At 41.6% G+C, this 26,728-nt stretch overlaps 1 protein-coding gene across 5 annotated transcripts in view; it reads left to right on the top strand.

Annotated features, from left to right (window-relative positions):
• The window catches only part of bmpr1ba (bone morphogenetic protein receptor, type IBa), a 159,667-nt gene extending 133,442 nt beyond the window's left edge, over positions 1-26,225 (top strand). For 3 of the 5 annotated variants that reach the window (XM_015340423.2, XM_015340424.2, XM_015340425.2), the window contains 10 exons: positions 10,704-10,863; positions 13,148-13,250; positions 13,965-14,064; positions 16,898-16,994; positions 18,686-18,824; positions 19,560-19,752; positions 20,645-20,942; positions 22,136-22,311; positions 22,625-22,755; positions 23,301-26,225. In XM_015340423.2, coding sequence (XP_015195909.2) covers positions 10,704-10,863; positions 13,148-13,250; positions 13,965-14,064; positions 16,898-16,994; positions 18,686-18,824; positions 19,560-19,752; positions 20,645-20,942; positions 22,136-22,311; positions 22,625-22,755; positions 23,301-23,426 — 1,523 coding nt within the window. In that variant the 3' untranslated portion in view covers positions 23,427-26,225. Of the gene's footprint in view, positions 1-3,999; positions 4,208-4,528; positions 4,614-10,703; positions 10,864-13,147; positions 13,251-13,964; positions 14,065-16,897; positions 16,995-18,685; positions 18,825-19,559; positions 19,753-20,644; positions 20,943-22,135; positions 22,312-22,624; positions 22,756-23,300 lie in introns of those variants that run through there. The other 2 variants (XM_015340428.2, XM_069186892.1) reach the window with 2 other exon arrangements.
• The last annotated feature ends 503 nt before the right edge of the window (positions 26,226-26,728 follow it).

Genomic DNA, 26,728 nt, shown 5'->3' with positions numbered 1-26,728 from the left:
AATCCCAGCGATCGACTCATTCTAAAGTAAATCTTGTCGAACAAGGTTTTTCTTGCAAGGGGTACTGAATATGCACTTAATGTGCTCTCTGCAAAGAAGCCAGCCTCGCAGCCGATCGATTTATGCCTTGTTTTGGCAAGTTCAGCAGGGTTTTTGTGAAAATGGTTTGTGTGTTTGGAGCAGTGATATGCAGGAGAGAGAGAGAGACCATCTCAAAACAGAAGAAGCTGAAAGTCCACACTATGCCTGCTTCTTAACTGACCTTGGCTGTTTGTGTCATGAGAAGGTATTTTTTGTAGCTGCTTTTGTATGAACAGAAATTTTAAAAGAAGCATTTGAAAGGGTGGTGCATTTTTCTACATACTAATTATACAGTGATGGAAGCAAGCCTTCAGCTGAACTGCAGTTTGATCCACTCCAGGTGTTAAAGCAGCTACAGAATCTTTGACACGATATCCTCTGCAGGATATTCCTTGGGCTTTGCGGAGATTTTCACACACTGGTGTGGGGAATTAAAATACCACATACTCTCTTTCCCCATTTTCCTAGTGTTCATCTTGGTTCCTTTACCTTCAGCATTATCATTATTCTTATTTCTTGCAAGGTGGGTGACAATTCCTAGCCTGCGTGAAGGCAATCCAACATCGCTGAGCAGCAGCTGACGAGTCCCCTGGGCTCCAGCAGCCGTCTGCAGCTGCACACAGGCTTCCTGGCCCCGGACTGCCAGCTGTTCCCAGAGGTGTCCCTTTGTGCAGAAGCCATGAGTCTGCTCCTTAACCGGTGTAACCTTAGCACCGCAGAATAATGAAAACTAAATCTCTGTCTAGACACGAAACCTTGAAGGTATGCGACATACGAAATATTTCAAAGACAGCACTGCTACAGTAAAATGCCGAGATGCCGTGGTGCATTAGATTCTCTTGTTCAGTTATGGTTGCATTTGAGGGAGAATATCAGTTTGGATTAAAATAGAGGTCCCCACTACCTTAGAGCTCTGGGGAGGTGAGAGAACATATCAGGTCACCATCCAGGTCATGTACCCTTTGAGCAGCAATCCACAGGGCCTTAACTCAAAGCCCTTAAAACGACTTTCACTGGACCCAGGAAAGTAACCAGACAAGACTGAGCTGTGACAACTGTTCTGTGTTTCTTCAGCAGTTCTTTTGTCTTTCTTTTAGGCTATGGCCTCAGAATCGGGCCCTTTAGATTTTACGAATTGTAAGGTAATGTGATTTTTTACCAGTGCTATAATTAACACAAGTGAGAACTATTAATTGCGGTGAAATATAGAACAATAGGACAACAAAAGGAAAGTTCACAGTGATAAAAAACTGATAGGATAAAAAAGCTAATTAAATCTACTGTATGCAGCCTAGCATACGTTTTACAGTATCACAATGAATTTTAGCTGTGCTTCTTAATATATGCAGTTTCTATAAATGAGCTCAACCAAGTATGAGTCAGAGGTATCCCTGCCCTGGAGAGCAGGCTGCAGTAGAAGACTGACAGTCACCTGGGCATTATCATTGAGCAGGAGCAATGTGGGGCTCACTGGCACAGACACACCAGTGTTTTTTAAATCCAAGTGCACATCAGGAAAATACATCCAAAGTGCTTTCTTACACTTTAAACATATGTAAGTACTTTAGGTGTCAGCCACTGCCCTGAGCTCATGTGTGACAGAGGATTGGGTGCAGTCTTCCTGTGAAACCGCTGCTATGGTGATGTTTGTGTTCTCTTTGCGACTATTCGGGACAAAGTAGTTGTACCTGTTTTAAATAGCCTTTAGATTTCATATTATCAGATAATCTGTACCTGAGACTACTACTTCCTTGGATTGGATCCATTAATTTATATGGACTAGTTTAATACAAGGCAGTCTCAGTATAACGAGCTTTGTCTCTGACAAACTCTTCTGGCAGTCAACAGGTTCTGTTACTTAGTAAACGATTAAGAGCATGTGAGACAAGAGTTTAAAGGTGACGATGTCCTTACCTTTAACTAACTCAGTAAAAATTCTTCCACATCATTCCTAATTTTATAATAAAATAAACAAACTGTATATTTTATATTTGGCTCCGAACAAGCAGTGATACAGTTATCCATGCATGTCAATAAATACAGAAACATCTTTTACAGAAGGGTAAAGCAGGAATATTGTAACGTCCCTTTTGATGTAATATAATGTCTAGTTTCCAGTTGTTTCCACTTTTCATATCCAAATCTGGGACAAAAAACTGACCAGTCCTCCCTCATACGTGTTGCACTGGGGATAAACAACCTTCTTGAGAGAGACGTTCCAAAGGTTCTGACCTGAGGCAGTATTAATAGGGCCACTGTGTCCATAACGTGTTTCCCCTGCTTTCTGTGACCATAGAATGGCGGCTCACAGGTGCAGGATTATTCCCGGCGAGCAGAGCTATGTTTTGTCCACAGATCCCAGAGGGGCTCTGGGGCTCCTCACATTGCTGTGTTCCGTGGTCGCACGGGGGGTGGATGCGGGCACGAGCTATGAGCAGGGCACACTGGGGCCATGTCTCCCTGTGCAGGTTTCCTGCCTGTCTCTTCTGTTTAGTTCAGCGATCTGCGGACCCTGCTGTCGGTATTTAAACCTGCTCAATTATATTCCTGCGTGAAGTTCTTTTAAATGGGCTTCTTTGGTAAGAGCTTTCTTAAGTCCTGTGCAGGTCTTTAAATCAACTTTAATTGGCGGCAGGGATTTTCTACTTTTGATATTTTCCTATCCGTTCACTCTGCTTCAGTTAAAATATTAACCTGATAGAAGTGGATCTGCTGTTCTGTTTGAAAATGTCTTAACAAACATTGTAGAATTGGGTTTGGTGTGGGTAAATGCATCAGATAACATGTTTTAAATGTATGTTTGTAAGCTTGCCGGGTAAGGCTCAGGTACCCTCATGACCCTCTTTTGGATGGGTGGTTAGAAATTGGATAATGGAAGTATCTAATTAAATCTTCATTTTAGTACATATATTGAGCTTTTTAATGAGGTTGGAGCTGAAGCAGAGCAAGTTGTGAAGGAATATTTAAATATAGTTCTTGAAGTCCAAGCCCGTGTTCAGTGTTGCTAAAAGATGATATTGTTCTCCAGGAATACAGCTCAGAAAGCAACAGAAGGTGAAACGGAGCTTCACTGTGAGGGGTCAGCTGCTGTTACAACAAGCAGGAATCATGACCTGAGACAGCTGCGAAGACAATCAGTGTCTCTTTCTTCAGTAAATAAAAGATGATAGATTTACAGTGTGCTCTGTTCATTTCCAGAGTTCGGTGAGCTATCCCATTGTATCAGGTGTTGTTCTTTTTTTTAACAAGCAAAATGAAGACTGAAATTCCTGAACTAGTTCCAGACAGCTGTTGGCCTCTTTTTACAACAAACCATAACATAATTAGCGTCAAACATTATTTTTAAAACAATATTGCTTTACATGGGATGTTGAACCAGTGTGGAGGATCCCAGTAATTCCCACATCGCCACCTGCAGCTTGTTTAACCAAAATGGCTAAAAAACTAGCCCTGGTAGGCATTGCAGTCTTTCAGTCTCACAGCCCACATCATTAGTGAACTTTTCTTCTGATACCAGCAACCAGTTCTAATTTCCTTACAGGCCTTCACTGGTGCTCCCACATGGTTTATTCTTTCCACCCAGAGGAATTCAAACAGCAGTCTAAATAAAAGATGAAAGGTTAGGGCTAAGGTATGCAACAGGTCTTGATGGAAACTCCATGGCCATTTCTAATTCTAAGCGTTGGTTCCCTCTCTCTTTTTTTTTCATTGCTTTTGTAATTTTTTCTTCCGTTTAGTTGGTAATGTGTTCGGCTTCTACGTGTGCACAACCAGGACAGACTGTGATGACAGTGAAATTAGATAGCCCGTAGCCTTGTGAGGAAAAAGAGAGTGCGAGCTTCACTTCCTGCCTGCTGGGTGAAATGCTTTCTGCCTTCCACAGCTTACAAAACGTGCAAATGCCATTAACAAGAGCCTGTGCGTGGTGTGTATGAGCATGTGTTTGAGGGGAGGTGAGAGAGCACATGTGAAGGCGGATTCTGCTCTCGAGCCCTGGCCACGTCCCTTTCGAGTCTGGGAAGCTGACAGCCGCCAGCCCTCAGCCCAGAGGAGAGCGGCTTGACTGCGGGGTGTCTGCGGAGGAAGCTGCCCAAGAGCTCTCCTGCCCTGCCCTGCTCGCACAGAGGTGAGCCGCCACGGACGCAGGGGTTTCCAAACACTCAGACGCTCTCAGCCACGCAAAGTGTGTCCGACAAATGGTACCCCTGCCGTCCACGGTCAGAATTGATTACTGCCGTCCGCGGGAAAGGCAATTAATTACCAGAGCGCAGCAGAGAGATTCTGCCTGCTGCTGGAACACAATGTTTACTCGCCATATGTCAAACAGAGTTTGTCAGTAGTGCCTTCAGTGTGAACTGCTCACTCATATTTGTCCAGCTGTGGATTAAGGGCTCGATTGCCTCTCTTCTGCCTTGCCATCTCGGGCTGGCGCTCACTGATTCTCGCTGTGTCCTGTGGAACAGACAGAGCTGCCTTCCTGGCCAAGGAGAGACAAGCAGCAAATGCTGTGCTTGCTTGTGTTACACAGAGCTGTAAGTACACATTTACTCCTTGGTGTGTTGTATAAATATTCCTTACACATAAAGATTGTCTGTTTAGTCAGTAAGACATCGACTACAGGTTACTTCTTAAGTATATTTATTGAATCAAACGCTTTCCTTGGAGTGCAATGCAGGATAACCAGAGGATCTCAGTTCTTTGCCTGCTGTGTTTGGCCATGACAAAGCTGATCCTACTTTAAATTGTTGGGGTAAGAATAGAGGATAGTTGTAAAAAACGTATTACTATTATTTTACTACTATACAGTCAGCAAAAATAACCCTTTTCTTTCCAGGTCTTCTTTTTGATATTTAGCATGTAAAAAATGGTTATAGATTATGCATTGGAAATTGACAGATTTGATTTCCGCATCCATATTTCCTGGCTTTTAACAAAAAAGCACTCTGACCTTTTAATTAGTCTGTGAGCCAGTGAAGTTTCACTAACAGTTTAATTTGAATAGGAGCTGCAAATGGCTTTGATTTCCATGAAATCTGATTAAGCCTCAAGTACAGTTATTAAAAAGCCAGGTAAATAGACAATGCTGTTCACATTGAATTGACATCCATTTAGAGCTCACATTTGTCAGGAGCTAAAATTGCAGTACGGGTTCTCCAGGATTGCTGCCAGAATATTGGGCACTGAGCTCTGTATTAGGCTCTAAATTATAAGGAAAGGTTGGACAGGTGCTCCAGCTGAATTCCTATGGCTTAGTTCTCTTTAAGCTTTAAGCCTGATCACCACCTATATATTTTATTTGTAGTTTCTATTGCTATCTTTTTGCTTATAATCCAAATTCATGTATCTTTGTGGATAAGTAATAGAATTGATGTAATTAATACTGGAATTCAGGGGCTCTCAGAAATGCAGTAGTGAGGTGGTGAATATCATGAATGTATTTGCCAAAACAACTGGGGTTCAATCTCCCAGTTCTTGCTTACAATACAAATAGCAGCCTTCATTGATTAAAAACTTCAGGTTCAGGTTCAAACACACCTTATGGTCATGACGTTGTTATCCAGAGGCATCTGTACAAGCTATAAAGACAGTTTTAGTGCCTGATAGCAGCATTGCCATGGAAGCCTGACCCTGTCAGATCTCAAAAGAAAAGAAGGTACTGGGATGAGAGACCAAGAAAAAGCAGTGTTCTGCTGTAAATGATGTTGGCAGCCAAGTGACAGTGTTCACTCCAGACAAGTGGAATAGTATGGTGACTGGGAAAACTGTCCAGTAGTGCTGTCCTTCAGATGAGACATCAATAGACATCAAACCGGGGTCTTGTTTATTAGATCAGGGGTGCCGACTTCAATGTCCTGGGTATATTCCTGGACATGTTGGACTTAACATTCCACTTAATTCAACTGGTTAACTTAGCTACCTAATCATGCACAACTTTATAGATAGTCATGGATCTCAGAGGCCTTTGTAACTCAGTGGTTGCAATGTTACCAAAACCAGGAATACATGTGTTTTGTAGACATCTCTTAATTTGGAGTTCCTACTTCCATTGATCTTTGTGTTGATGTCTTGAAAGGCTGAGTACAGTATGCAATGATGAATCAGCCATTGTCTGAGATACTTTTCTAGAATAAAACAGATGTGCTCAGATAATACTGAGTAGGGCTGTTTCTGTCTACGATGAAACATAGTTCATACTGATATCAATGAGTCACTACACTTTTTATCATGATACAGTAAGTCAGTTGCCTGAATGGGTTTTGTATCAAGATGCAAGATTCCTGTAGGCGGTCTTAATGCAACATTTCTTAAACATATTGTAATGAACTTCCCAGCTGCTGGTGGAATTCTTTAATAATTCTGGAAGTGATCTTAACCACTTGTGCCTATTAATCAATTAGGTTTCAGTTCAGTCCTTTAGTGGCTTGGGATACACCTGTCTAGGTCACTGTTTTGTTCTGCATTGTGTTCACAGTGAGGTGCCACTTTGTCATGCAGTGAATACAGTTGGGAATTCAATCACTTGACTTTGTTTCAATGTTTTTGTTTGGTTCTAGGATTTGTGCCTTGTGCTAAGTCAATACCAGCTTCTTATCAGTTTTACTGTAGCACTTGTATTACTTTTTGAACTTGCCTGCAGCTCCAAAACGTTGTTTCTGAATGAGAATGAGGTTTGACCACAGAAAAAACAATTTCTGTAAGATGGGGAACATTGCTGTAGTCCCTCCTGTACACACCCTCAGAGCTCCATGATATGAATGCTCTGTTTCCAAAGCCTCATTAAACTGGATTAAAAGTTTCACTCACTGACTAAACTTCACTTGCCTCCAAATAGAATATGAGGATTGTTGGTCCAGGGTTGAGCTAGTATCAGAAGTTCAAGAGCTGTGTGCAGAGGCCTAATCAGATGTGACTTCTTCAGCATTTCCCTGCTGTTACCAGTGAGACACAGGATGACTTCTTGTAGTATTCATGAGTTCCTGCTTTAGAATTCAGTTTGAGCAGCAAATCCCACATGGACTTAGAAAAGGAGTGTTTTGCTTAACTCTCTTTTTAGAAAGCAGCAACAGAGCATATGGTATGGTGTATTTAGATTTTCATTTTTTTACATAAAATTTGGCATTAAAGATGAATTCTAAAATTCTAAAACTGCAGGCAATAGGCATTCAAGAAAAAATGTTTGTTTGGATTAAGAACTAGTTTATGGACAGAAAACCATACAGTTAAAAGATGAATGCTCTAATTGGGGCTTGACTAAGAACTGAAAGGGTTTGTGGAAGTATGAAACAAGCTACCTAGCCTTGTTGTTGAAGCTGATATCTCTCATGGAATGGCTAGATGGGATTCTTGGATAAAATACTGTAGCTACTAGCAAACAAACTACATGAAGAAGGTCTTCTTGTTTGTACCTGTAAATTCTCTGTTTTGTTTTCTAAATGGCCTGTAGCGTGTATTGTGATGGTTTGCCCTGGCTGAGAGTTGCTCAGAGCTCTAATGAGCATGGACTCTCCACTAGAGGCTGCTAAAGGGACAACTACCAAAGACATGTATTGTTCACCTGTTGGTAATAGATGTGTGATCAAATGGAATGTGGGCATGTTTACACTAGTTTGTTTATATACAGGGTGTGTTTGTTACAACCTTTTCAAAAAGAAGAGAAGGAACAGAAGTATTGTTTGTGTTGTGATTGCTGGCAAAAGTGAGCATGTCCAACATCAAGTTTTTCTGAAATTTCTGAATAACACAAATATATTATTTATTATGTTATATAATGAAAATGTGGGAACAATTTAATTAACTGTAATACCCTTTTTAATACCTGCCATAAGGCCTTAAGCAACAGCACAAATTGTTTTCCATCCATCATTCAAAACAGCAGTGCTTGAAAATGGCAAGGATCATTTTTGTCATTCAGTATTAAAGTTACCCTTTTTGTAACTTTGATTTGGAGCATTGATGATGGTAGTAATTGAATGTGATAGCTTCCTTATGTGTTGGCATCTGGACATATTTATTTGTATTTATTTTAAGCTTAGTGAGTTCTTGCAAGTGATGTTTGTCCTGTCTTTTTATTGTCACTTGAATTTATGAAAAGAAAAGTGTACCACAGAACTGACCTTTTTTCACTATATATATTTGTCAATATGGTAGAGACTGGTCTTTTGAGTTTCACTTTCCATGTGTCACTCAAAAGTTTCGTCTAACTTTTCTGTCGTCTTCCTTTTCATCTGCTGGCCAAAAATGATTGCATTAATACCTGTACAAAAGGTTCTGGCTACCAGTGCATGGGTGAAACTGCTTCTAAATATCAGGGACACAAAGAGCGGAGTTGTGGGAAAAGTTCTCTGTCGGGAGCACTTTGTATCCATCCGAAACTGCTAATCCCAGGACTGCTGTATTGTCGGTTTTGTTTTCTTTCCTGCTGAAGAGGTTGCAGTTCACAGCCCTGATATGTCAGCTGCTGTCTGGAAACTAAAATATTTCTGCACCTGCAAACTTGAGTGTCCAGACACCTACAGGAGAGAATCACACTAGAATTGACATAGAGTGGACTCCACAAAACTCTACAAAACATAAAGCTTCCAGTATAAACTCTCTCTAACCCTTTTGTTAATCGGATTGTTTTATTTTGCTCTGTAAGCCAGATGTCTGGAAGCTCTTGCTGCCTGGGCGCATTCAAATACTTTTTGTCCATTAAAAACAAGGTTTCAGAGCTGCAGCAACTGACTTTTGTTCACGTTTGTTGAAAGAAATGATTATGTTCCCCTAACTCCGATATTGACCTTCACATTTGGTCTTTGGATATTTTACAGAGGAGAAAGAAAAATACACACAGCGCGCGCAAGTGTGAGCTTTGGGACAATAGGAAAAGCTTGGTTCTGTCAGCCAGCACTGCTAGCTGAAGTGTGGTCTTTTTCAAAAACCGCAGCCAAGCAAAAGTGAAATCCATTGGTGTTTCTGGACTCTTATCTACACAAGAAACCCCATTATTTGGTGATTATTACATCACTCCTCTGGGATTGTGCATTAATTCATTACTCTTCGTTACCGATCCATCTCAATGTTCCTTGAATCATACATAGAAGATGTGATTTTGCCTGCTGGGTTATGAATTTCCTTGTCCTGGAGATTCTTATTAATATAGATATCAAGATTTATATCCTTATTTATATCCTAGGGAATCCTTATTAATGTTTGTGTGTCTGTGTGTTTGGAGGAGTGATTCTGGTTCTGGTCTTACATGGAAAGTGATCAAACACCTTTTGATGTTCTTGATGTACTCGGGCCTCTCAGCTTTGTATCCCTCACACACTCCTCCACCACACCTGGGGCAGGCAGTGAAACTGACAATAGGAAGTGCTACAGCAGGGTTGAAGTAGAAAGGAGTACTTTGTTGTGTATTTCAGTGTTTCCCAGCTCTCCCCCCCTCCCTCATTTAAAATCTACACTGCCCACTGAGCCTGCATGCCTCATTTAAACATAATTGAGCACAGAAAGGAGTCAGTGTGGTATATACATTACTTTAAAGAGCAGGATCGGATGCTGGGTTTCTCCTTGAGGGGCAGGGGTTGTGAGGGCATCAGGTATAGCTGCATTGCAGTGCAGAAGCCCTTTCCTTAAAATCTTAACCCCAGCAAACAGAAATGAGGTAGAAGACAGGATGGCGCATAAAGAAGACCACCTCAGCCTTCCTTATATAGCAGCAGCTCCTGCATAAAATAAGACCCTCTCTCTTACGTGATTTTGTAAGCTACAATGAAACCAAACAGGAACTCGGATGAGGGCTCTTAAAATTCATTGTGTGCCAAAGTACAGGACCATACCATCGATATTAAAGCACTGTGCAGGAAATTGCTTCCTAGAGAGACAGAAATACGGAGTATGAATTGGCCTTTCTTTTAAAATTTTTAATGTGTTGGCACAATGTAGTTTTCTGCAACATGGGAGTAGCACTGAAAGGCCTGTTTTTTTAAAACAGGCTCATGCAGGTAGATCATACTCGATACTTTCCCGTGGGAATTAAAGTTAAATATTATTTCATTTGGTCACAGCACAACTGTGCCACATCTGCAGTTAATGATCTTATTCCAGTGAATGAATGACACAAATTCAGAAGGATCTCAATCCATTCATTGTAGATAAATCTGCCTTGCACATTGTATATACTTTAAATTTGGAATCATAGCCCAGATATTGGAACCAGCAGTCTCTGGACTGTAGGCTCATCATTCACTCTGACTGGAAATATGTGCTTGTGAACCTACTCATCAACTTTACAGAAAATGTGCTGTTCTTCAAAATAGAACATGTTATCTTCTTAGGCAAGATTAATATTGTGATTACCAGTATTCAGTCAGCAACATTTTTATCCAAAATAACATACTGTGTCAGAAACACCTCAGTTTGATCTGTCATCTGACGAAAGGAAGACTTAATCATGTCTTGAATAGAGGAGAAACAAACATAATGTAATTTTACACCTGCATTTCTGAACAGACTTTTTGCAACATGTTACTGCAGAAGTGGGGAAAATGTGAAGCTCTTGGCTGTTGAATGATTCTCTAACCCTTCAGTAGGTTGTTCGATTTAAGTTAACAGTCCATTTTGCATCTTACTTTTTTCAGCCAACCTGCTGGATAAAGCACTGCTGAGGAATTCTGGGAAGTTGACCATGGATGGCAGGAAGGAGGACAGTGAGGGGAAGATGCCCATGGTGCCCCAGAAGGCCTTGTGGTGCCACTGCCAGAATCACTGCCCAGAGGAATCCACAAACAACACCTGCAAGTGAGACTCAAACCTGAAAACGCTTGAAGTGGGAGGTGGGATTGCTCAGGGGACCTCTGGCACGTTTAAGGGGAGAATAGGAATCTGACCATTGAATGAGCCTCTAAACTAAGGCTGTCAGCATCTGGAGGATTTCAAAACTATCTAGTTTTTGCTACACTCAAAGCTGTCAATCAATTGATGTTTGTTCTATGGTTGCTGTTTCTAAAGATTGTTAATTTATGGAAAAGTACTTTTAAATCATGTGTGATACACAATGCTGCACTGGTTAACCCAGTGGCCAGGCATACTGAAACGTTCGGAAGAGGCAGATGGAAGAGGAGATGGGAATGTAGTGTGATTAAATGCTATTTAATCATGTGTTTTACTGTGGCTGGTGTGCAGGAGTAGATATTGACAAAACTATCAGTACTGTTAAACTTTTTACAGGAATCATTCTGTGTGTGGTTCTAAAACAGCAACACATGGACATTCATTTTGAACATTCTTGGTAAGGTCAAAAGTCACCTGCGTGGGTGTTCCTGAAACAGAAGCTGGCGTTTGCACAGGGTCATGACAGCTGATTGGGCAGCATGTTTTGACAAGGTACAGATGTGTCACAGGACCCCTGGGCCACCTTCAACCACCGACACTGAGTGAAACGCACCTGTTCCTCTTGAGCAGAATGCCTGTGGCTCAGAGAGGCAGACGTGATTTGTTTGCTTTGAATTTGGATTTTGCTTGCTGTGATGTGAAATGTCCTTCACGAGAAATGGTGCAGAGCAGTGATCTCTGGAAGGTCCCAGTGATACCCGATACTGTTTTGTAGACTTATTCCAACAAAAGATCACCTTAATGTTGACTAAGTAAAGCAAGAATCTGTTCAGATCAATTACTAAGACATTACAAAGCTTCTGTACATATTAGGTACATGCATTGAAGCATCAGTGTTTTTGTTCTCACATCAGATATCTTGACAATCAAGTGCTTTTTGGTATTTGGCTCTGAAGGAGGTCTCAAAGATGCTGAAAGACTTTCCAAATCCATTGAGCCTCTCAGTGACCTGCCTGGCCCAGCAGAATACTATAATTATGCTTTGGAGTTGTGTGTAAAAAATGTGCTCATACAATTCACCAGCTTATATTTTTAAGCCTTAAAAAAACATTTCTAAGGCTGTAGTTATCTGGGCTTCATATTTTCAGTGTTTTTATTTTTTTTTACATATGAAAAATCATGCATAGAAAAAAAATCATGAAAAATAGTTATTTTGCATACATTGTACAGATTCTCCCTGAATTATTAAACCACAGAGACCAGAAAAAAATGTTTTGCGTTTGTATGAAGGTTTAGGATACATTTACAAAAACCACCAGATAGGTTTGAATACCACTTCCTTTAGGAAATTGCACGTAGATGGTTGCCTGTATCTGTAGCCTAAGAGGCCTGAAAGACTTGCTGTGGCTGTTGGGCACCGGGCTCCCCAGACGAGGCCGTGACAGCGCTCAGAGCAGAGCGGCACGCGCTCCCCCTCCTGTTCCTGATAGCCATCGTTTGTTCTGTCAGTCACTGCTGCTCCAAACACTGCGTTTTCCAGCGGTGGTGCTGAAGGGCCATTAAAAAATCTGTCAGCGAGGTACAGTCAGTTTTCCCTGACAACAGTGTGAAAGTATTTAACCTTCATTCTCAAAGGTCATGTGGACAAGGAGGCTGCCCTTGGGCAGAATAATGGTTGTGTTTTGCTGCAACATTTTTTTAGTCTGCTTCCACAGTGTGTATTTTTACTTCTTGCTGGTATGTCTCCTCATTGACTTTCTGGCAAAAATAGTTTCTCTTAGGGCAGGGGGTTTCGAGAATAACCTCTGGTGAACTCTAAAGTTACCCTTTTCATTTAACTACAATGAAAGGTTTATCAAATCTTTAAGCCATTTTATAGTTAATAATACAAAACTGTTACCGTTTAATGCATGTTTTACAATTTTTAACCTATGGTTTTTAACCTACCAAGGACAGATAAGAGTGCTGTTTGGCTGCAGCTTTTGTCAAACTCAAACTGCAAATCTGACACACTTGATTGCTGCTATCCTGGCCACACTTTGCCTGAACAAAACAGTCAAGGTTTGGTCTTTCACTTCTTCCTGGGGTATAGAAAACTTCCATACTTCCAAAGTTTGCTTATTCATTTTCAATGTAATCAATTAGAGTCTTCATAGAACGCAAAGCTTGACTGAGTGATTGTACTCAACCTGCACTATTGTGGACTCAGTACTGTAGATGCAGACTTTCAGTGCTACTCTTGTGTTGGCAGGACGGATGGCCACTGTTTCACTATGGTGGAAGAGGACACCAGTGGGGTTTCATCTATGACTTCTGGATGCTTGGCAAAGGATGGCTCAGACTTTCAGTGCCGGGTAGGGTCCGGGTCTTAGAATTCCCATATTGATTGAATGGAAGAAGACACAGATTTGCCAATTGCATGTTATGAACTTCAAGACACTTTTTATTCTCTCCTCTGTCCGTTAAAAGCATGGACGCATCCAGGTCCTGAGTTTACACTGTGCCTTCAGTGGATGGAGGGTTTGTTTGAACCTGCAGCTCTCTGTGCCACTGTCAGCCAATTTTTCATTTTTTTTCAAAAAGCAATGTGAAGGACAAGCAGTCCAAATATGTTCTTTTAAAAATCAACTTTCATTTCTTTGCTTATGTACACAGTGGTTATCTGTGATGAATGTTTAAAAGCTTAATCAGTTTAAGCAGTACTGCTTACAGTGAAGTAACACACAGTGGCATCTAGCTCTTAATGAAGCCATTAGTACATTAAACAGAACAGGCAGAACTTGATGTTTGTGGGTTCAAATCCCAGGTAGGAATCTTCCGCTGTGCCCTGAGCAAAGTGCTTCACTCAAGGAGCTCCAGTGAAGTGCCCGTCTGTATTAGTCAGTATTAGTCAGTACAAATGCAAGTCGCCAGATAAATTAATAATAAGTAAGAGGAAGAGCTTCTGTAGGATGGCAGTAGGAAATCAAAAAGATAGTGTAGATGCACTATTTACATAGTGCTCATTGCCCAATGGGATCATGCATCCACCATTCTCGAGTGTTAGATAATCTGTGTTTGTGTTTCAGGACACCCCAAATTCCCGCCTGAGAAGATCAATCGAGTGTTGCTCTGACAAAGACTTCTGCAATAAAGACCTTCATCCCACCCTGCCGCCTCTGAAGACAAGTAAGTGGGGGTCAGGGTCAGGGGTCTGTCTCCTGGGGGAACTGCAGATCCAGATCAGGGTGGGGGTCGGTCTCTTGGGGAACCATAGATTGGGTTGTGATGGGGGTCTGTCTCTTGGGGAACTATAGATGTGGTTTGGGATGGGGGTCTGTCCCCCACAGGCATCCCACTTTGTCAGTGCAGTGTCCTCTGTCGGCAGATTCTCTCTGACTTTAAACCCCAGAGGAGCCAGTGAGAGGGAGAGGGAAGCTTGCATTGTTGATTTAGTGCGCAGTTAAACACCCATGCTGGAGCCGGCGTGTCTGTCTTCAGGGCTGCGTGCATGTGCGTGGTGATTAATGAGTGGCTCGTTAATGGGGAAAGGGGCTGGGAAGGAACAGCCTCAGATTTCACCCTTCTCTTCTTTTTTGTGATCCCTTCTAAGACATTCCTATTGGCTTTGGTGAGAAACTCTCAACATACTGAGAGTACAGCACCTGGCCTTGCTGTTAAGAAAGAACAGCTTGTCCGGCTTTCAGAGGCGTAGTCATATGGGGAGAACAGGTTGACTGGTTCCAGGCTTCTTACAGCATACCTGCACACCTTATAATTGAATCTCCTATTCTTTAACAGTCAGCTTAGACAACATCTATGCAAGGCTGAGGTCAGGAGAATAAAACAGCAGGCGAACTTCGGTGCTACATGTTCCAACTACGGAATAAACTCAGGGTCAAAATACCTCGAAGTAAAAAAAAGAAATCACATCATATTGTCTGTAATGTTATTTTGTAAATTATACAGTACCAGATGTATGAGTATGTCCTCTTATTGAAATAGCTTATTCTAATGGGCTTAATCGCTATGTAGCTGTTTAACTTCAATAAGCTATGATGAGTGTGGTTATAAATACACTGGGAAACACTGTAATTATAGCCTCCCTACAGTTTTAGATTCTTGAGTAGTCCTCGGTGTGCTTTTGTAGTAAAGCGTGCTTCTGCCACCTCCTTCCTTCAATCACAAGTCTTACTCTGACACTTTGAAGCCAGCTGATTCCGACTAATGCTTTCAAGGCATTTGCATTCTGGCCCGTAGGGTCATGCTTGAGTAAAACCCTAGAGTAAATGAATTGGAAGTGGTTGTAATTATGATGTTTAGTTTTTCTGAGGGTCGTAACTCAACTCAACAGAGAGAAGAAGATCTACAGTTATCATTCTTGCCGTCACACCTGAATTTCTTTCATGCTTTACCATTACATTATATCCCTGATTTTCCAAAGGGGCAAAACATCCAGAACGATTCTGTCAGGTTGACCGAGTGGAGCCAAAATCCTTAAAAGTATATAACTCTACTCTCCAGTTCTGAAGCAGTTTTTCAGCTTCATTCTTAACTTGAAATTGCCCAGTGTCGGAGTTAAGATAGAGTGCAGAGTAGGGTTAATTTGTGCAATGGTGATTTCACATAACGTCTGAGTCACAATAAAGAAACAAATTACTAAAGAGCCAAAGTTACATTTAATTCACTTGTTAAGAGGACATCTTGTCCTACTTGCATGTAATCCCTCCTCCCACGCCCGCCTTTCAACCTAACACTAAGCCCAAAGTGAGCAGAATCGCCTGTTCGTTTCGGCATTCCTGCTCTTTCACACTGATAGGCTCTGACATGTTAAACTGTTACAAACCACACATTTTACAATGGAATGAGTGGCTAACAGAAGATGATAAACTGGTGATAAACCATGAAATGGAGCCTTCAGCCTGGCTTGTTTTCTCACTCTATAATAAAAAGACAGGCTTCCCTAGAGATTTCTTCAGTTTCACATGCAGGGAGGGCAAGGGTATCTGTCCACTTGCCTCTCTAAAGGAGATGTGCAGAATACTCACCAATATCATTAGTTGTTCTACGAAAACTCTCAGTACCCCTGTGTTTGTGTTATTTAAAGAAATAATTGGACTCTTATCTAAACTTTGGTTGGATTTATTTCAGATCTGTGCCTAAAGTGGTTTGGATGGGAGTTTTTAATGGTGATGTTCAAAAGGGGTGATGTGATTCTGTCTGTGTGAATGTGTGTATAACCATATATTACTATGGATGTGGGGTTAAAATGTAAGAAAGTGTCCCCATTTCTCAAGTTTGGGTTTGGTATAGTAAAAACAGAATGAGAGTCAACAGGAAGTTAGTACAAAAAGGAGTGCAAATGTGTGTGTTAGAGAGAGATGGAGGGAATGCAAATGTGTGTGTTAGAGATGGAGGGGCTCCTCTCATCTCTTAGAGCAAGTGCATGACAGTAAAGGAAGAGTCCCCAAGAAACCTCTGGGTCTCTGGGTTTTCATTAGCGTCTGTCAATCTGAAAGCTAATCGGCCTATTTCAGGAGTGGGATCAATAGAGATTGAATTCCCCCGCTGTTCAGCACCAGTGCTGTCATATCAGTGCTCCGCGCTGAGTTACAGGGCGCAGGAGTGTGAAACCAGGCCAGGAAAGACACAGGCGGGCTCTGGTTTCTACCCTTACAAAGTTACCTTACATCAGCTGGCATTCGTGTCAGCAGTCTGGGTCTTCATGCTATGGGCGCCCATTTTTCTTCTTGTTTGAAGAGCTTGACCAATTCTTCACCAGCATATGTGCACCTGGTTTCATACAGTATATATTCATAACCCAATTAAAATATGTACCTAAGAAAGTTTTTAAAAAATTCACAGTTTGTTTTTGTAATTATATGAGTTAGGAATTCAGTACCCTGTCCTTTCCCCTCTTCGAGAGTTTCAAAAGCAGCTTCTCATCCTGCAAATATGAAACAAGTCCAAGGAAATCAACCTTATCAGAGGCATTGTAACTAAACAAATTCTTCTCTTGCAGATTATGCTGATGGGAGTATTCACCATATGGCCTTGATGATCTCAGTGACGGTGTGCAGCATCATCCTGGTGATCGTCATCATTCTCTGCTACTTCAGGTCAGCCACAGACTTTGCAGTAAAAACTGCACCTGCTTAATGCTTGGCAAAACATACTATAACTAGTTATTTTCTGTGTTTATTTCTCCTTCAGCATTGCCACACACAAGTACAGGCATTCATACTGCAGGTGAAAGCTTTGTTGTTTTTGGATAATGGTCTCCTGGACCTCTGGAATCCACACTCCCTGAACAGATCGCTCTCCCCAGAACATGCAAACAATCCATCCTTGAAAATATTCCTCCGGAATAATGAGCTTGCATTTTTAACAGTCCTTCCTGTTCTGTCATGTTTTATAATCAGATTGTCTACAATTTAGACATAAAAGGCATATGTTCACTTTTAACACAAAAATTACCTTAGCATTTCTTTCCTTATTTTATTTCAAATTATATTATATATAATTTATATGTATATTATTTCACATTTCAGAAACATCTGTGGGTCGATTTCGGCTTACACTGTGCTCTTTTTGTTTCTTTTGCTATTGCTAAAGCTAAAAAGTTAAACACTCTAGTCACTGCCTTATGGACACAGCCTTGCTTGTGGAAACCATTTACTCTGTATTGCCAGCAACATGTCCTTGAAATGTGACTATCCACCCTCTGTTCTTTAAATATTTTTTATCCTCTCCTAATCCCCTTGTCTTTGAAAGCTCTCTGATACCTTCCAGTCAGCTTTCTTGAAGGTTCAAGCCAGAACTTATGATGTTAACTGTAGAAAAGTAATAGAAGGTTTAATATGCTCTGTGCATTGCTTTCCCAAAACGCCCCCTCCTCTGCTCTCCCTGTGCTGCAGCTGATGGAGAGAAACGTGATGAACGAACACAGCCTCACATGGGGCCCCAGAGACAGGGGGCTAGAAAGCAGTGACTGACCCCATCAGGCATTTCAAATCTGTTCAGTTGCCATTAGGTTCTCCTCATGTTAGACCTTGTGTTAGAGAAGCTGAAACTACACATTCTCACTGTTTTTCTTTGGTATTTCTGGTTTTAAATGTGTTTTATTTTGCCTTTTAGTTTGTGGTCTACACTACAGTATGTATATAAGAAAGGCCTTTTGCTGAACCTTTCACACCTGCCTAGCTCTCTGAATAAAAAGATCAGTATTTTTATGCCCAGATCTTCCAGAAAGCCTGCTTTCATCAAGAGGTGCTTTTATCCTACCTTTTCACATTTCCACCAGTCTGAAAAGAAAGACTACTTTCATGACAGTATTCCAGTTAAATTGCATCTGTGGCACAAAAGTAAAAGGAAGTCAGGGGATTTCAGTCCTGCAATGACCTGACCGATCACTGGCCGCGAAAGCCCCAGTTATGTGTGATATAGGTACAGTATGAGTACCTGGGTTTCAGATGTCTTCCACACAGAATGCAAGCACATTGTGAAGTGAAGCAATGTAATTGTCCACTTGTTATTTTGCCAGTACTTCTCCTAGTTCAAGAATGAAGTGTGGCTCTTTGAGGGCAGGACTGGAGTGTAATGCTAGTACTATTAAACCATTATGTATTTGCTTAATTCGATTTTTATTTTCTATGTGATTAAAGAAGATTTTTTTAGTTTTCATGTTTAAATGTCTTAATGGATACAATTCAGTCTTTGGATGTGTGTTAAAAAGGAAAAAATAAGAATAAGAAAATACAGTTGTGCACAACAGAGGTATACTTTGCTTATCCCAGGCTTTCTCCCTCAGGTATAAGAGGCAGGAATCCAGGCCTCGGTACAGCATTGGGCTGGAACAGGATGAGACATACATTCCTGCTGGGGAATCCCTGAAGGACCTCATCGAGCAATCTCAGAGCTCGGGCAGCGGCTCAGGGCTCCCTCTGCTGGTAAGACCTGAGAACTTCCAGCCCAATTAGAACTTCCTTTTGTTGGGAGCAAAATGTGGTCCTTGATATTGGGACAACACTACCTGTAGCTCTAAACATTTAAACATTTTTCAATAAATCCATATTATTAAGCATTTTTATTTTTATAATTTAAAAGAAATATAACAACAACATAAGTAAAGGTTTATTACTGTATAACTTAATGCGCGTGTTTGTAAGCCTTTGCACTGTTATATTCTATGTGTGACTTTTTAAATGACAAATCCATTAAATAAACAGCTGAATGCCAGCTGAAACATGGCTTTCACTATGAACTAAAGCAATTCTCTTGACTCACGCAATGTAGCAGTGTTGCTACAGACAGTGTGGCCACATGCTTATTGGCAGGGTTAACTGGGATGTCTAAGTTGCTCCTCTGTGCTTGTGTGTGTGCTGTAAGATGGAATGGTGTCCAGTTTGGGATGCTGTCCCATCTTGCACCCAATGGTTCTGGATCAGGTTCAGAGTCTCTGCAGTCAGGAACCAGGAATAGACAGTGGGTGTAGTTCAAGTAGGCCATACGTCTCATACTGTAGTTCATAGTGTCCATAGATAGTGGATAGTGTCCATAGACACACTCAGGAAATGTAGAACTGATTGAGAAAATGCTAAATTCCCAAGGTTTGAAAGCTGCCCCTGTTTCGCTGGCAAGTGTCGCTGGCACTTACGTTCCTGTTTAAAAACCCTGCCTGTCAGGTGCAAAGGACCATCGCCAAGCAGATCCAGATGGTAAAGCAGATCGGGAAGGGGCGCTACGGAGAGGTGTGGATGGGGAAGTGGCGAGCGGAGAAGGTGGCAGTGAAGGTGTTCTTCACCACTGAAGAGGCCAGCTGGTTCCGAGAGACCGAGATCTACCAGACTGTGCTTATGAGGCACGAAAACATTTTAGGTGAGAGGAAAACACAAATGTGCATCCGCCCTAGGCAGTACTGGGATACAGCGTTCTTGTGGCCCTGTGGTTGAGATCTGCAGTCCGGTCCCACACCATGTACAGAGTGGTGCTGTGTTAGAGAGCATTAGAGAACTGCTCCTTGAGTTCCTTCTTCAAACAGACAGAAAATCACACAAAGTCTGTCAGAACAAATGACATAATAATAATAACATCACTTTATTAACCATTTACAATTTCTTGCACTAGGAATTATCTTTTCGCATACCCCAACTTGGTCTCCATGAAGAGAAAGGACATTTCTCATTTACCAGTTTCATCATATTTATTATTTTGTGTTTCTGTTAACTGTCCTATCTGTTGTATATTTAGTGCCAGTCCTCTTCAACACAAATGAGGAAATAGTCTAGATTCATTGCCAATACATAGAAAGAACACTGCACTTGTATCTAAATGTATTCAAAATGGGACAGATCAGACACAAAGCTACTTGTATTTTTCCAATACTGTGAAACAGCAACACAGAAAGATGATCAATAAAATCATTTTCCCTTATCTCTCTCCCTCTGTATAGCCACCCCTCTAGGTCCCACTACATTCTCATTTAACCTGTCTGCTACAGTTGAGTTCATTATCTTCAATCCCATTTCAGCTGCTCCTATGCGTTTGAAGCTACTGTATGTCCATGTAACAAAATGACCTCCTCTGCGCATATCAATCATTGATCGGATGTCTTGTTTACACTGTTATTGGATCGTTAAACTCTACATCATAATCCCTGACTACTTCTCATTAATGCTCACTACTTGACTCTAAGCTGTCAAGTAATTGAAATGAGAACTTTTGCCATTTCAGTTAATCAGAAAACCTTCTACACTCTGTGTTGAATTAGGTTTCATCGCAGCGGACATCAAAGGCACTGGCTCCTGGACGCAGCTTTACCTGATCACAGATTACCACGAGAATGGCTCCCTGTACGATTATCTGAAGTCCACCACTTTGGACACGAAAGCGATGCTGAGGCTTGCGTACTCGTCTGTCAGCGGCCTCTGCCACCTGCACACAGAGATTTTCGGCACCCAAGGAAAGCCCGCCATCGCACACCGGGATCTGAAAAGCAAAAACATCCTGGTGAAGAAAAATGGAGCCTGCTGCATAGCTGACCTGGGGCTGGCTGTGAAATTTATAAGGTAAGAGCATTCTTCTGCAGCAAAAAAAACAGCTTGTATACTTCACACAGAGTTGTTTTCTAGAGAGGCTTAGACCCTCACCTGGATGTAATACTTGTGAATGGCATATTCTGTGCTAGTCAGCTCTTGTCTTGGTCCTGGATACCCACACTGGTTGAGGATTTCTAAGTCTTCAATCAAGAGCACACAGAGTGTGCAGTTTCCTGAACAAGAAAACAGTCATTGCTTTGTTTCCAAGCCAGCTGAGCTGGTCTTTCTTACATGAATAAATCTACCAAGCATTTCAGTGGCCTTTTCTCAGGTTGAAGTGAAGTTGGCTGCTCTTTGCACTGCAAAGGATTGTTATTTCAAAATTAATCCACCTGTTCCATTCCATCTCTCCGTTTGCTCGAACCTGTGGCTACATATTGTGCATGCCTTCACAGACCTGCCTGGAAATGTTCTGTGATAATGCAATGGGTCCAAGCTCCAGTGGAGCTGCACTGCAACCCCTGTGCAATTGGCACTAGAATTCTTCTCTTTTAAAAAGAGAAAAAGAGAATGATTCTAAAATGATACAGAGTCCTTCAGTGTATACAGTGTAGTCTCCAAAACTTGTGATACAAAATCTCCAAAGTAATACATTATCACAGTGAAAGGTAAGGTTGACATTTTAGTCTGATTTGCTCTGAATTCATTTTTTTAATGGACACTATTGTTAGGAAAGTTGAAAGAAATGTTGAGGAGATATTCTTGTCTTTCAAAGGCATTTATTAGATTCTAAAGGATGTGTAACAGTGTCTGATACTTGTTAAATTCTGCAGGTCTGCATATTTTGATCTGTTCCATTTTCAGAATGCTGCCATGTACTGTACCTACTGTACCATGTATTTATACTTGCCCTTGGTTTGGTAGCTCCATGGCAGAACATATAAAAAGCTGAAACCTTGAGAGCATTATACAAATGCTTGTATTATATTTTGCTTGTGTGTTTTGTACTTCTGTAGGAGAAGCCCAAGACAAATTTCCACAGCAGTGGACAATAAAGTATTGGCATTTGAGTGTGTGGAAAGAGTTAACTAGGATGTAAATGTATATTGTGTGCATGCATAATCAGAATGATTTAACCATGTGACTGAAGTGTAATTCACATTGTTAGTCTTAATGCGTTGTTATCTTCTAACCTTACACGGAAACTCTGTGTCACTCTGCAGTGATACCAACGAAGTGGACATCCCTCCAAACACCAGAGTGGGCACCAAGCGCTACATGCCACCAGAGGTGCTGGATGAAAGCCTGAACCGGAACCACTTCCAGTCCTACATCATGGCAGACATGTACAGCTTTGGCCTCATCCTGTGGGAGATTGCAAGGCGGTGTGTCTCAGGAGGTGAGCCAGGCCATTATGTACTTTAATGCTTATTTCAGTCTGCATCTGCTTGCTCTCCTCTCTTCAGTCTCTCTCCGTGCTCACACGCCTCTCTTCAGCTTGTCTCTCTGCTCGCACTTATTTGTTCAGGCCATTTCTCTATTTTCTCTCCTCTCTTTAGTCTCTCTGCTCACTCTCTTCTCTTCAGTCTTTCGCTCTCTGCTTGCTCTTCTCTCTTCAGTTTGACTTTCTGCTTTCTCTCCTCTCTGTAGTCTCTCTTCACATGTTCCAAGATCTTTCTCATAAAGAGCTCCTGTTCTGTCTGGTATCACAGGTATAGTGGAAGAATACCAGTTACCCTATCATGACCTGGTGCCCACTGACCCCTCATATGAAGACATGAGAGAGGTCGTGTGCATCAAGCGCCTGAGACCGTCCTTTCCCAACCGATGGAGCAGTGACGAGGTAGAGTAAAAAATCTGAAGATCTGAAGATTGTCCATGTACTGAAACTAAGTAAAACAAGGGGAAAATAGAAAGTGGGTTGATGGAGTTATGATGCCATGAGGGGCTGATTTCCAGTTTATTGAAAAAAACAGACTTCTTGCATGGACATAGGAATTAAGTCCTGACTGTTTTGTGTTTGTTCCATTTCTTGTCTCAGTGCAGTAATGAATACGTACGTATTTGATCAAATCAAAAATCTGCAATTTAGGCTGTTGGTTAATAGAAGCTGTGAATTTCTTTAATAGGAAATTTTATAGCTAAGCATACACTACCAGTATGTATATGTTGTGTTTGCAATACAAATTTTGATTTATCTTGTCAAACTGAAAGACTTTTGAGAGTAGTCTTAAATGAGACCGTCCTACAGTGCATGAAGTTTTGGGTTTTCTTTAAATTTGTGGATTTACCTTCTCAATGACTGCTGCTACTTTGACCGACTCTGCTGTGGTGTGAGAATTAAGGCAGCAGGCCGCAGCCCTGACGGTACCTGTCATTTGTCCACAGTGCTTGCGACAGATGGGGAAGCTGATGTCAGAGTGTTGGGCCCAGAACCCGGCGTCGCGCCTCACCGCCCTGCGAGTGAAAAAGACTCTCGCTAAGATGTCCGAGTCGCAGGACATCAAGCTCTGATCAGACGGTTGTGACCGTGAGAGGAAAGGCCTGTGTGAAACGGTTGCTTTCCCCACCATCACAAACCCACCTTCAACGGGCCTGGCCAGGAACCAGGGAGGCCAGAGTCCTTCTGCAGCTGGGCTGCGCATCAGAGATCAGGCTGGTGTGGACACTTGGGAGTGCTGCTTTTTAGAAGAAAAACAATAAAAAATAAAAACAAAACATTGTACCTGTGGGTGATACCAACACCCAGATACATTTGCTTGAAAGCCACAGAAACATAGACGTTGAGTGATCATTGAAATTTGCTTTCCATGAAAGCCTTTTTAACCATCTGATCAGCTGGAAGCTTCTGGGCATATGGTATATATCTGGATTGCTGGTGCCTGCTGGGTGAACAGAGACACCACTGTGCCTGGAGAAGCAGAAATGTATTTTATTTTTTGCTCATCCTCAAAATCAGATGGGATCCTGAGAAGGAATATATCTACAGTTTTGACAATCTGCAGCCATAGCACAGTGTTTGGGTGTGTGAGTAATCCCTTTTCAGATTTGCCAAGCTGGAGTTTTCAAAACAGTAAGGGAAAGCTCCAAATCTGTCTGTACAAAATAATCATGTATTTAAAAAATGGGTGAAACTTAGGAGATAAGAATGAAAGTAATTTATTTTACTGGGTCTGTGAAATGTTATTGATGCTGAATTCATGATGACACAATGAATTCCATATGTTAATCACATGGACCCTTGTGACTGTAGGTCACTGATGCCCAAACAGAATGTCAGAAGAGGGTAGCTTGGGCCTCCTTAACATCCCTCAAACAGCAGACATATGTTACTCATTCAATAACTGCCCGGGAATGTGCAACTCCGTTGAGTCTGAACTCAGTATCACACAAAGTGAAGCTGCTTTATGCCAAGTTATTGTATCTCATGTGAAATGGATATGTGTGTGAAATGGCATGGCTTTGACATTCTATATGTCTGTCGTGTTATGGATGGAATTGGTTGCTATCATTAGAGGAGCTCTGGGGCTTTCTGGCTATCGTGTTCCCCTTGGTGGTGATCTCCATTTTTTCCAGTTCACTGTGAACCTTGCGTTTTGAACTGTGCTGACCACATGGCAAATCAGCTGTCTCTCTGCTGTTATTTTTCCACTGGCAGTCAAGAAGCTGCTTGGATGTTCATTCACTAGTTAACCCTCAAACAGCTAGCTCAGGTTTTTGCCCTTTGTTCTGCAAATAAAGGTGTAATGCCTTCAATGAACAAGTACGGGACATGGAGTTTGGTCATCAATGACTGGATTGGAAAACATACAACACTCCTTCCTGTGCTGACTGCCTCTGAACAGCTGTTCATGTTCCAAGTCACTCGTGATTGAGGAGCAAGGTGATGGCCTAACATTACCTCCTTATCATAACACCTATTCTATACATTGTCTTCACCTGCATGGGATCTCCTATGTATTACCCTGCAGGTAATTTTCTTTTGAGGGGAACCTTGTTAACTAATTCATATTACTTCATAATGGCCCCCGTAAGGAGGCCAGATTGTAAAAGCCCAGTCTGGAATTTACCCAGGAAAACAGGATTAACACCACTCCTCTTATGAACAGTGCCATGGGATCATTAATTAGAAATATGTCAGCAACCATATCTCCCTGCAGCTCACAACTGACATCTCACTGAAGCTAAGCAGGTGTGAGTACCCGGATGGGAGACTTCCTTGGAAAACTTAACTGCTGGGGGCCATTAGGGGGCGCATTCCCCGCAGTCTGTGTGGGTCCTAATGCGCCAGTATAGTGACAGGGACACTATATACATACAGTACAGTGTCCCTGCATAGTGACAGGGACACTATACTGTAAAAAGGCGTTATCCTTCGAATGAGACGTAAAACCAAGGTCCTGATTCTCTGTGGTCATTAAAAATCCTAGAACATTTCTCGAAAAGAGCATCCTAACCATTGGCTTTTACCAATCAAGACCTTCTGATAATACCCATCTATTGATTATCTTCATCACTCTGTAGATAACTGATAGCTGATGTGTGGTGAGCATACTAGCGCACTATGGCTGCCATCGCATCATCCAGGTGGGCGCTGCACATTGGTGGTGGAGGAGGGGAGTCCCTCCTTTAAGTGGAATTTCCTAAATAGTGTACACTAGACATTCTGGTCCAGTGGGAAGAAGTTCACTGACAATACTTGCAGAAACAACGTAGTTTTGCTTGGAGGTCTCCCTTCCCTGCCTTGTTTAGCTTCTGAAATCTTCCTTATCTCAGCTAATCCCTACATCCAACAAGATTTCCAAAACTGCAGTGGCATTTCCCATTTCCCAGGCGGAATGCACCTCAGCCCTTATTAGATGTGTGGATTGAAAGATGGTGAAAGTAGAGCAGGCTGTGTTGTGCAGATGGGATCCTGCCAGTGGAGGGTGCTGTACTATTCCTACAGAGTGGCATGTGCTTTCCCCAGCACTAGCAGTTTTGGCAACTTGTGGAGGCAACAAGTATTTTAATACAATGAGGTGTTTGGTTTTCACAGATAATGTTATTTTTGTATTTGTAAATAATATTGCAAGTCTTGAAGCTAATGCTTATCTTCAGTTCTCTAATATATATTAATATTATGGACTTGAAAATGTAAAGTATGTTTTTTTTTTCCGATTCTGTACAGAATGAAGAATCCCTGCTTTTCTGTGGGTCTCTGTGCCTTATTTAACCTGTATATAGCTGTAAATGAGAGTGACTGTATATGTATTATAAATAATGTATGTTTCATTGTTAACATTCCCCTAATAAAATGGTTTCAGTCTCCAACCACACTTGCTAGTGCTTGATGGGTTTATGTTGTGTATTTTGTGTTTTGCGGTCCAAGGTACAAAAGACAAAAGCTCTAGGATCTCTTGTGTCTTTTGGGTTTATTTCCCAATTTTGCTGTGAGGTACCTTACTGAAACCTTAATGTACTTCATGAGATATGCTGTGCAATTGTTTCTGAGATGCAACTAGTTAAAATGTTATCTTGATGAACATCACTGACCTCTATTTTGAAATCACAGGTAGTTAATATACTGTAGGAGTCTCTGTCAAAATTTAAGTGGTTTAACCTGTACCCATCTTTCTCCCCACAGAATTCAGTATCACATATGTGGCCTGGTAGAAACAAGATTATGGACTGTGGCAGGTTGCCATGGCATTTTTTACTCTTCTGTTGCTACATAAGCAGGCAATCTCGGCTAGTTTTTGGTTGTGATCATATTCATAACCCTAGGAATGATTGGCTCTTGTCAAGCTCAAGCTGTGAGCTCCTGGATATAGGCG

The sequence above is a fragment of the Lepisosteus oculatus genome, chromosome 3 (genome assembly GCF_040954835.1).
Source record: "Lepisosteus oculatus isolate fLepOcu1 chromosome 3, fLepOcu1.hap2, whole genome shotgun sequence".
In the NCBI taxonomy this organism is placed as follows: Eukaryota; Metazoa; Chordata; class Actinopteri; order Semionotiformes; family Lepisosteidae; genus Lepisosteus; species Lepisosteus oculatus.
This window is presented reverse-complemented; position numbering and strand designations above follow the sequence as displayed.